At 35.5% G+C, this 12,312-nt stretch overlaps 1 protein-coding gene across 5 annotated transcripts in view; it reads right to left on the reverse strand.

The window, feature by feature from the left end:
- SMCHD1 (structural maintenance of chromosomes flexible hinge domain containing 1) overlaps positions 1 to 12,312 on the reverse strand; it is a 68,336-nt gene that overhangs the window by 12,821 nt on the left and 43,203 nt on the right. For all 5 annotated transcript variants that reach the window (XM_085571973.1, XM_021551571.4, XM_085571974.1 and 2 more), the window contains 8 exons: positions 11,397 to 11,522; positions 9,431 to 9,510; positions 7,878 to 8,035; positions 6,112 to 6,227; positions 5,520 to 5,581; positions 3,459 to 3,546; positions 2,921 to 3,052; positions 1,557 to 1,706 (listed from right to left, as the gene is read on the reverse strand). In XM_085571973.1, coding sequence (XP_085428099.1) covers positions 1,557 to 1,706; positions 2,921 to 3,052; positions 3,459 to 3,546; positions 5,520 to 5,581; positions 6,112 to 6,227; positions 7,878 to 8,035; positions 9,431 to 9,510; positions 11,397 to 11,522 — 912 coding nt within the window. The remainder of the gene's footprint in view (positions 1 to 1,556; positions 1,707 to 2,920; positions 3,053 to 3,458; positions 3,547 to 5,519; positions 5,582 to 6,111; positions 6,228 to 7,877; positions 8,036 to 9,430; positions 9,511 to 11,396; positions 11,523 to 12,312) is intronic.

A 12,312-nucleotide genomic window follows, 5' to 3' on the forward strand; every position in this document is an offset into this window, starting at 1 on the left:
CAGAGAAACCCAAGAGTGTACCATAAACCAATCATTGTATTAATTTTATCTGATACCTCTGTTCAGTCCCTGCATGTTATTTTACTAGATTGTTTTTCATACATATTTTGTCACTTTTCTGTATGGATTAGAGTAGACTGAAATTTGGCAGATTAATAACATTTGGCCATGTTAACTAGACGTTTCTGTCCTTGACTGTTATTGACAGAGAATAACTTACGCTGTATCATTCAGTTTCACATATGTAGCTCCATAAAAGCAGTCAAAGTACTGAATAAAATATATTAAGAAGAAGTTTCTATGTAGGATCTTCAGATTTTAGGATTCTACTGGGATCCTATGGTGGTGATTTCCAAGATGTATTTGGAGAATTTGTTTGGATTGCTATGAAGTATCTGTCTCCATTTGGCACACACTGATATTGGTCTGTCATAAAGCTACTTCCAAAGAGCGAGTTAGAAAAGGTGGCTGAGAAAAGGTCCTTAAAAAGTTGGATCTTCCTTTGGTACATCTTCTAACTGTTTGAAGACTTCTGTGGATGTCAGACTTTTAAAATACGTGACAACCAAATGAAGTAGGGGTATCATTTTGCTCCGCCATTCTTATATGATATTTCAAGTTGAAAACAAAAATCAATATACAACTGTTTCACCACAGGAATACTATTAACTGAAGTTCTGTGTAGGCTTGAGATTGTAGACAGAGTTTGTGACCATTCCACTCAGAAGAAACTCCACATTCAGCTGGATTTTCTTTGGTGTATTTTGAAGAGTTCCTGTTTTTGTGCATGTGCACATTTTATACTGTATCTTTGTATTATATTTTATAGCAACTGTGACAGATGGAACTTACAGGTTTTAAAAATTCAATCTGAATTTGTTGAAGAAAAAGTGACTGCAGTGATGGGACTACAATATTCAGTACTTTCAGAGTATGCATGATGTCAGAGTTTCAAACCAAAATAAGGAAAGCATTTTTAACAGCCAGGTGCATTAATGAGTGAAACAAAGCATAAAGAAAAATGGTGAAGTTTTATCTTCTTCAAATGAGGGTAGGATGCCTTTCTACAAAGTATATATATGACCACTACTTAGACAAAAAAGAGCCTAGCAAAATTTAATGAGAAATATATGAAGAAGCCAAGTCTAAATGATCTTAAGCTTAACAGCCTGAGAGTATTATAAAAAAAAATGTAAAATACTGGTGATATTAATGGTTTAACTAAAAACTGTTTAAGTGTTATTCACATACAAAATTCAAATTAAGAAAATGTTTATCCTAGATTTTCCAATGTCCTGGTTCCTAACTGAAAGTATGTGTACTTCCCTTACTTGGAAAGGATAAACTGTTTAAAGAACATCTTTCCTTCAGGTTTTCTGAAAATCAACAACCAAACACAGAAGAAATAATAATCTACTTATTTCTAAGGGAAATAAGTATACAATATAAACTAAATCTCCATAGAGCACAATGAAGTATAAGATAACTTTGAAAGTGCAGGAAAATAAGCCTCACTAGACACAGTGCTCATGGAGCTCTGTATTACAGTCACTTACAATTTCAGCTGATCCACTCTCCAATGGAAACTCTACTGTACTGACTTTCCCCTGAAACTGCGGGATCTCTATATCTTCTTCATTAGGGCTTTTAATTTTTGCTATTATCCTGCCAGCTAGATCAAGTCCAGTGTGGTTGTTGTATTCATCCTGTGAGTAAAAAAGAAATGAAAGTTATTTTGGGACTGAACTAAATAATCCATTCCTGTACTGCCCTGGATTTATATGCAAGGTGCTAGCAGTCTCTGCAGAGGGGATCTGCAGAGGCAGCCTCTGTAAGGAGAGGCTGGACATGGCCACTGCTCCAGCTGACCCTGTAGGGACAGCTGAGCCCCTCAGCCAAAATAGTGTTTCTTTCTATTTAAGAATGGGCAGAAATGCAGAGGCAGGTAAGAATGAAAAAAAAAAAATAGAGAAAACAGCAGAGGGTGAAAGAAGGAACAGCACAAGAGGTGTTTGGGGCACCAGAGCAAAAATTCCCCTGCAGCTCACAGGGGAACTACACAGGATCAGGTACTTCCCTGTAGCCCATGAAGGACCACGGTGGAGCAGAGACCTACATGGAAGCCCATGGAGGACTCCATGCTAAACCAGGTTGATAATTCCTGAACTGCAACCTGTGGTAAGGGCTCACAGTGCAGCAGTTCATGAAAGACTGTGGTCCACGAAGGGACCCACAACTAGAACAGTGAAACTGAGGAAAAAGCACTGGAAGGAAAGAGCTGAGGAGCTGTTATGGGTTGACTGTAGCCCCTACTCTCCATCCCCCTGAACTGCCTGGGTGAGGGTGCAGGGATCTCGAACAAAGCTGGGCCTAGGAAAGGGTGGGGCAGAAGGTATTGCTTCAGTTTTTTGGTCTTTGTTTCTTATTACACAAATCGTTTTTAACTGGAGATTAAATTAAATTACTTTTACAGAAGCTGAGTCTGCTTTGCTATTGTGGTAGCTGGTAAATTATTTTCTTTTATCCCTGTGACTAATTAAAGTTCAAGAAACCTTATTTTTTGTAATATAAGACTTCTAAGAGAAACTGTACCTGGGAGGAAAAATCATGGAGAGAAACATTTGCTGTACACATGTTTTCCCACTAAAATCTATTCTTGAAACAATTTTTTTGTGTGGCAACAAGATATGGATTTCAATTGAGATACCTGACAGCAAGTACCAAACATTTCAGTTTTGGTCATCTGTATGTAAATGAAAGAAGATGAACCTGTCATATGCTGAAAGACTACTGATTAACATCTTTTTTTATGAAGTGAATCTGCAAAGAAACTGTAGCAATGCCTTACAGCAAAATTCAGTTTCGTTTTAGCATTTTTCTACATTTCCTTAATTATGATTTTGTATGGAAGTATAGTTACCATTAAATGGAGGTATAAATCCTTGACCAGTGTACGGCTGGTAAGAGCTCGGACATTGGAAACTGCTGGAGTAGCTGGCAAAGAATCAGGTAACAAGCGTACAGGGTCATTAGGTACAACTTGAATTATAATCTAGCAGAAAAAGAAGGAAGAATGAGACAAAACAAAATAAAATAAAGACTGATATAATTGACAGCAAATCACCTGCACAGTTGGGCTGCTCAAAAGACACTAAAACAAATGTATGTGAAATTTATGGACAGACCCAAAATAAATTAGCACAACCTAGCAGTTCTGCTAGGCTGCAAATTATGCACCTCTGTTATACCGTCAAATTGTTGGTTATAGCAGTTAATGAAAACATATTTTGATAATTAACAGTTTGAAATCAGTAACTATCAAAAATAAAAATAATTTTTTTTCAAAATTTATGAGTGAAAGTATTTCCATTCTGTACCTACAAAGTGTTGTAACACTTCACCCAGAGGATTCTGTATTTTGTGTTCTTGGCTACTTGCAATTAATCATAGATACAAACCTGTTCACTGTTGAGCATATTTATCTTATCCATAGCAAAGGTAAACTGGATGATGTAAGTGCCCACTCGCTCCGGAACCACTTTATCCCTAGAAAAACCAAAAATAAAACCCAAACATGAGAATATGATAATCACAAATACGTAAGTACACAAGCAATTAAAACTGAGTAGTCCTCTGAATTACTTAGAAAGCCCTACTAAGGCATAATACTCCTTCAGCAAGAAGGCCATCAAAATTCCTCAAGAATTAGAGTAAGGCTTTTGGAAGCTTGAATGAGGGAAGTCTCCTCCAAGAGTTTGTCTCGTCTAGATGACAGGAAGTTTGTCATGGATTTATTGTTCAGAAATCTGCAAGTCTACACCATTTAATTTCCTATTCAGAATTTTCATAAAGCTACCAGAACAAAACATAGATATGTCTAGATCTGAAACAACAATCATTTCTCTCCAAATTTAATAAAATTTTCTTAAAATCAGAGTATCTAGTTCTTCCCTTAGTCAGATTGTACAAAGTTTGGTAACTTGGACCACTGATCAAGGCTGAGTATAATGAGAGAGAAATAAGGAGTTTTCCTTCTACCTTACAGCACTCCAGAGTGTAGATTACTGGCAAAGAACCCCTACCACCAAAAAATGAAGAAAAGCCCAGACACCTGAGGTTCTGCTGCTATAAATTCATCCAGTAAAGAAGGCCACATGGCATCCAGAGGACCTTTGCAATATTCAGTAAGGGACAATAGTGACTTAAAAATGCTTATAAACTTTTGAAGAGATGTAAACAGCCAAGATGCAGGTATTTCTCCAAGCATGATATGTGGCATTCTTGAACTGATTAATGATTCTTGTTTTCAACATACAGCAGTTTAACTGTTTTGTCAACATTAAGTAATTTATTTATTCTGATTTTGTTTGGGAAGTAATAATATGCAAGATTCCTTAGAATGCTTAGCTTGGAAAAAAATGAAATCCCAAAGCTTTATCATTTCTAGAACAGACCATGACTTTTCCTTTTTTAGATTTCACATACAGAAGCAACAATTCTTTTCTGCATTTTATCTAGCTTAAGATTGACAGTAGCATCTGCCTTGTCAGGGTACATTAAAACACTAATTAGTAAATAATCAACTAAGGATCTCATGGCTGGACAGACAGAGGCTTTAGAAAAAGAAGAAATGACACAATTGCTATGGAAGTTGTTTAAGACTGCATAATGGCATCCATATTACTGACTGGCAATAAACAGATGAAAACCATCTGAGAGTGTGCCAAGAACAGGAAATATTGAGAGAAAGTCACTTGGTAGACAGCGATGCCACAGACACAGGCAGAAACAAGTAAAATGTACTTTCTTACAAGGGCTGCTAATGGACAGTGTCTACTCTTTTTTCAAATTTTTCAGTAATGTTGGGAGTTTTAATTCTGGACATTTGTGGACAACTAGTAAACTACCTATGCCAAGAAAAGCCCACTCCCAGGAGGCAAAAGCTTGACTCAATAGCCAGTACCATAGCTATTTAGCTAATCCCATAGATTGCCTACTAGAAATAGATGTAGAAAGAATGTGGCAGCTTATGATGAGCTCTAGTTCTGACACCATTCATTTAAAACACTATTTTGGAATAAGTAGCCCAAGGAATGATTACTAACAGGACCAAGGTCATGGCCCAGGATTGATGCACAGCTAGAGAAGGTAATAAGTCTGCTTTGTCCAGCCTGGAATTCTACAGTAGTTAAAGCAACATTGAAAAGAATTAAAGAGAGTTACTGTATAAGTTACAAGCTGATGATTTAGTTCTCTCATTGCTAGTGTTTCTCAAAATGTATTCTAATTTTACCTTAGACTCCTTTCTTCTCTACTCTCTGATTCTACAAATGTCAAAAGTATCTAGGAAAGAATACAATCTTCATCTCAGTGCATCTTGCTAGTATCTTTTACCTCTTCTGTATCATATTAATTGTGTGATGGACTGTTATTATCAAAACATACTCTTCTTTCTATTTCAAACTATGTATTTTGTATAGCAAGTTCCATGAGTAATTATAGAATAAATGCTATTATACCTGAAGTAGAAGAAGCCATCCTCCTTGTCATCCTTCACTTTACTACAGCTAAACGTTATAACCTGTACAGATGCAAAAAATTTAATGCAATATACTGAAAGTACTTAACTTGTAATATGCTATGAAGTTTTAATGATTTGCAGTACTGATAGCCGACAGTCAGTGAGACTGCCTGTATTTTAGAAATTAATTTAATGTTCTTAATTCTCACAGTCTTTTCTTTGCAAAATTCAATGTGGTTACTTCTAATACTCTCCCTGCTATGAGTTAGCTTTTACAGAACAGTAACATTTTTATCATTACCATAGTACTGATGCTTAGCCAATCTGACAACTTGTAATAGGACAGACACTGATAAAACAACAGAACAGCAACATTTTTGTCATTACCATAGTACTGATGCTTGGCCAATCTGACAATTTGTAACAGGATAGACACTGATAAAACATGTAGAGTTAATCTCCAATATTTGTTACTTAAAATCTAGAACAGGACACAGATCTGTCAAATGAAAGACAGCTTGTACTAAAAGTATGTTTGTTCTATGCTGGCATTTTCATACCCATTTTGAAAATGCATTTTGCTGACTTACATCAATTGGTGTCCTAACCCGGCTGCTCTGTGCTTCCCACATTTTCATAGTAATCCGTGCTGGATTAATATTTTTAATAATGGTGTCATCTTCAGAAAGAACACTAACCATAAAATCTGTAGGATGAAAAACATGTTTTGAAGACTGTTTTTGTTCAGAATTAAGCAGCTGAAACTTCATTTATTTCTGTGTCTCCCTCATACTTAAGAGAAAAAAAATGTACAAAACAAGCATTTCAAAAGGAGCCAAAACCACCAAGAATTTCAAATCAAGCATGAAAAACCTTCTTCCTTATCCCTGTCATTAGACCAGGTAACAATCCTTAGGAAACACCAAACACCTACTTTATGACAGCTTTAAAAAAAAAAAGGTAAAATTTCAAGTCTGCCTTTCTCAAATTATCATTCTTATCAAAACAGCACAGCAGGCTGCTTCTTGCTCTCAGGAATGAGTACTAGTAGCCAATTAAGTAAGTGATTCCTTCCTTCAAGGACCGGAAATGCAAATCCCCCTCTTCCTTCACAAGTGCTTTATTTCTTACAGACTAGGATCACACAGTTGTATCTGTTAGAAATAGGCTACAGGGAGACATTTCACTCTAGATGACTGCCTTTACAGTCAAAATATCTGCCATTTTATATCCCAGTATGAAAAATTTCACTTTTCCTGTATATCCCATAGAAAGTCTAGTGATGTTAAGGAAATGGAATCCAAACAAGAACAAAGCTACCCTTCTTCTAGTTCAGAATATGAACAAAGCAAATAGGTTTAATGCATGTAAATGAACTTGCACTGTTCATGCAGGACTGAATTTTGCACTTTAAGGAAGGACTATGACTAGATGTGCATGAAAAATTCAGGCATGATCCCCTCCAAGATTACAGTGTCTGCCCTCAGGTATACCTGAGATCAACAGTAAATCAAATAATTAGGAAGTTATTTTATTTACTTAATAATATGAGGCTGTTAATACAGAATTTATTATTTAATTTTAAAATTTAATGTGATATATACTATATATATTGTCCTGAAGAAGCTGTTTAATTCTCCTTCTTAAATAAAAGCCTGGTTGATTTACACTACACGCTACATTTGAAAAATGTCTGTTTGGCAGGGGGGTTGGAGGTAGATGATTTTACAGATCCCTTCCAACCCAAACCACTCTGTCATTTTATGATTCCTCCAGGAAAAATTAAAATACCTTGTGAATTTAATAAAGGTCATAACACGATATGAAGTATTTTAAAAAACAAAAACCTCTTGCCATAAAAATGTTGGCTGATCAAGTTATGACAGCCAAGAAACAACACATTTGTGAGAGAATACAGCAGGAGAAAAGAGTATTTTGTGTTGTCCTCCTGCTGATTACTTTTGGTTTGTCTTGGCTCACAGTTGGTCTAGAATTTCGTAGCTATTTCCTTTGCTACTATTCCAGAGAAAGAGATGAGGAAAAACATACATGAACTAGTTCAGATCATATTTTAATAAGACAGAAAAGAGAGTCTGTAATTTTACCATTTCTAGATAGATAAAAGGAACAATTTGGAACAAATAAATAAGAGGTCTTTTGAAATGCTTTCCAAAGATGACCTACATATTTCTTCTGTCCAAGTGTTACATCTCGGACACAGCTGTTACAAAGAACTGAGAAAACAGACCAGAAAAAACAAAAAAACACAATACAGTAGGCAAACCACCAAAATAGCTTTTCAAATGTTTTCAAAAGTCTTGAGTGATTGGCTTCCACCAAAAATTCTTATACTTACCAGGAAAGGTACCTCCTGCTGGAAAAGAAGGACTTTTGTCGTATTTAACATTCAGGCAGACAGGTTTCTCAGGATCAGGCAGGACATTTATTGTGATTACAAGACAATCTAATATGGCCTTGTTGTATGAGGCTTTAACCTGTAAAATGTGCTCTCCTCTGCAATATACAGAAATCATAAAAACAGATGTAAAATCTCTTCTGAAAAGACAGTTTTCAACTGGCTTCAAGTCCGAATAATGTACATGAAAGCATGCTAAGCACTATCTAGCAATGCAGTAGTAAACAGAAGAAAAAAAAGGAACTGTTAATGCCATGTTAGATAAGACATGAGTTTAAGTTATTCTTAAGATACTAACTTACTAAATTTAATTTTGTGTTAATATTTCATTATTTTGACCATGTTTTATTGCTTGTAAGACACTAGCAACTACAGCTTCAAATAGAAGACAGTAAAGCATAAAGCAGGTAAAATGGTGAGGAGCATTCTGCTTTGTCAAGTTTCCAAAGAGCGAATCCCAGTACCATTCACATACAGCAAAGTACACTGAAAGTATATGTCTTCAATGCTATCAAATAACTAATTTTCTTTACAGTATTAAAAGCTTAAATTTCAAGTTTTTTTTCAAAAATTCCCAGTTTTTAAAAAATTATAACTGGGAATATAGTATTTAACTGCACAGACACTGTACTTCCCAGCCAGTTTTAATTACGCTGTAAATAGTATGATGTCACACTTGTTTCTAACCTCCAGTAGTAAACTGACAAATAATATTCATCATCCTTCTACCAGGTCACAGACATTTTAAACACACTGAGCACCATCAACAGCATTTAAAACAATACTGTTTTAAATTTCCAAATGCAAGAGTATTATAGGTCAAATCCTCCATATTTTATTACAAAGAACAAGCACTTATTGCTAGCTTCAAAATAACCTAAAGCCAACCCAGTCTTGCTCCAAAAACTCAGAGGTAGAAGGAGTGGGTTGCAGAACTGTGAATACGAGGAAATGATGAATTTGAAAAGCCATATGGGACATAAGTGTGTAAGGGAAGCTATACATGAAGTAAGCATGAAGAAGCACAAGATGAAGAAGCAGGAGCCATAGGACATACATCTGATGGAAATGAGACTTGAGCAGTTGAATTGAAAATAGGAAAAATGAAATACATCTATTTAAAATTAGCACACAGAGAAAGCGGGATCTAAACCCTCTTACAATGTGTTCCTACTTTAAAAGCATAGTGTCTGGAACTGGACACCTGAAGAATCTACATTTCAAAACTTTAAAGTAGTCTACAATATCACTTGCACTAAGTGCAGGTTTAAAATAACAAGGTTTACCATCACCAGAAAAAAACAAGATTCAGAAAATCACAGCAGCAGCTTCTCACTAGATCAAAAGAAGCAGCTACTGAATTTTATTTAGTTAAGTACTTAGTATTTTATAAGTAACTATCTATCCATCCACCTGCATACAAATAGTAAATCTTAGCTCTAGATTAATACTTGGTAGTACTTTATGAAATCCATCTGGTTTTCACTACTTACCTAGGTGCATGAATACTAAAAACTCCCAGGTTAGCCCTACCAGTATCATCTGTTTTATGCTGCTGGTTTGAAGGCATAAGCTGTCAAAAAAAAAAAAAAAATCTTTCAATGATACAGAAATAGTCTTAGGATAAAATGTTTATCTCATTTGCCTGCATACTGTGTTAATTTGAGCTATAACTAAATTTTTGCACTGTAAGTTAGGGAAAGATAAAGTGTTATCAAGAAAATTTTAAGGAAGAGGTTTCAAATTCTCTGCCAGTTTTTAAAAGCAATCACTTCATCTGAACTAGGATATTTTTCTTCATTAATATATTAAAATATTTTGTAAGTGTTATTTTTTTAGATTGCTACTGATGTTATTATATAATCTATAGCAGATGTTAATCTGAGTGTATTTTCAGATCCAAAAGCCTTCTACAAACTATTTAGTGCCTGTTACAGTATTTCTCCAGTTCTCATTCAGTTTTGGATCTGTAAGATAAAGGAGTACAGGGAATGCATGCTGCAACTGCATAGTATCAGGCTTTGGAGACTTAAAAGGTGGAACCTGAAATACAGAGAACATCTTATTTGAGAATTTCTGTTCCCAAAAGCTTCTCATTTCTTTTGGTAAAACATGCATACAACCTATTGGAAATGCCAAGGCAGAGCATGCCGTAATAAACAATTCATAACAATGATCCACCTTGGGTTCAGAACACTTTCTCCTGGACACACTGCACTAAGCTAAAGAACATGCGGACTCTAAGACATGCTGCTGGTGCCCCCTGGAAAGGCATAAAATCTGAAAAGACACAGCATGCCATCACAACATCTCTTTGACCAGGCAGCACAACCATGCAATGCTACTGCCAAGGTTGTGTCTTCTCTCAAGAACAACATAACTAGAACCCATAGTGAGCTTCAGCTGACACCATAAAGGCAGTAGCTGAGGCAAAGAAAAAAATCCCCAAACTCTGAGGCAGGCTTCTACGGCAAGATAGTAAAAAAAGACAGAAAAAAAATGTTCAGGATATCAAGAAATCTACTTCAAAATACCCCATTAAAAACAGTAATAATAGCATAGTGAAACTGGGCAAAAGCTAAGGTTGTGGCACAGCTCTGAAGTGAACAAAAGAAGGTTCTTGGCTGTTGGTTATTCTGAGAAAACTGAGGAATGCAAATGCATGGCAAGCAGGAACAAAAAGGGAACAAGACCAGCTCTGAATGAAAAAATGTTATGTCCAGAGGAGGATGAATATATACTGTGTTGATAACATATATATATTCAATATAACAGTCTCTGAACTGACAGGTAAAAATGTTTGACAGCTTGATTTTTCTTGTTTAAAAACAGGAATAAAATTTTAATAAATGGCATATTTCCTTTTTACAGACCGATGTGAAAACCACCTGATACTCATACCTCACTTATGGAACAGACAGTAAGCACTTAAATCTGGGCTAGATTTTCATCATCAATGTTTTAATTTCATTTATCCTGCCAATGCTTTTCACAGGATAATCAAGTAGGGCCCAAACCTGCTGACCAGCTTTACATACAGACCAGTAAGTCATACATTCAGGAATAAAAACCAAAGAACGATCAGATAAAAATTATTTGATTGCTAGTTGAGACTGTATCATTGTCATTACTATAATTCAGTAAATAACCTCTGATAACATGAGGGATGTGGTGGCATGCTGTGCATGCAAAATTGGAAAAAGGTTCTGTAGAAGATCTGGAATGTATTTGAATTATACTCAGACCCTGTCCTACCTGAATTTTGTTATATTTGTGGTTTTTGTCCTTGGACCTATTTATGTTATTTGTTGCCACTGTTCTTCTACTAGATAAGTTATTCTTTTGTGCTCTTACAATATTTTATTAAGATTTACAAAAATGTCCTGAAAATTAACATACCATAGACATGACAACAAAATTTGTGTTAAACAAAGTTCACTTAATACGGCTAATGTTTACCTTTAAGTTGTTACTCTTTGTGAGGCTGATTTTGACATTAGGTTCAGGAGCTGGATTTCCCCACTGATCACACAACTGAACAATTAGGGGCCTCTGCAATTCTCTACCATTAATCACTGCAACAGGCTGGAAGAGATACAAATACACTATACTCAAATGATATTCAACAGTACATATCTTGGACATTCACAGCAGTTCAGGAAACCCCAGAGCAACAGTGCCCACCCTTTCCTATACTATTTGTCTCTCAGAACAGCTAGACCATAACTGAATGGCATGCAGGAATGCATTTCTAGACTTTATATTCTCTTTTTAGAATAAAATGCACTACTTGAATTAAATGGCATGGGTTACTCATGTTGATGCAAATAAAAGGAAGGACATAATTCTGGAAAGTCTTATCAATGTTCTTGTTGTAGGAAGAGCTATGGCTTATAACATTTATTTTCTGATAACTTAAACAGCTGCCTAGAGAAAAAAACCAGTTATGTGACTCCCTGAAACTTTTGCTTCATTTTCTTCAGTAACTTCCTTCTCCATTTTCCCAAAACACCAATATTGATTCCTGTCCTCTATTGAGAGATACAATTTTCTTTTTTCTGCTTTCAATTTTTTATATTCAAGTTTCTGCAAGAAGTACTGTTATTTGAATAGCCACAATAAACACTGAAAAATAATTTTAAAAACCCAAGGTAAATAGATGCACAACACCAAAACACTCCAGCCACTTCCTTTAAGTCCTGTACTTCATTCTCTCTAAGTGTTTACTTTCTGACAGTAAACACTTGCAAACTGAAGTAAATCTGAGACTGCCATCCTACATACTGAACATAAAAAAAACCCAGTAAGAGAGAGAGATGAGCTGCCAGCCATTATTACCACTAAGGGTTGTATCACTGGAAAACAGCAGTGAAAG

Source organism: Lonchura striata, chromosome 2 (assembly GCF_050655825.1).
Source record: "Lonchura striata isolate lonStrDom1 chromosome 2, ASM5065582v1, whole genome shotgun sequence".
NCBI lineage: Eukaryota > Metazoa > Chordata > Aves > Passeriformes > Estrildidae > Lonchura > Lonchura striata.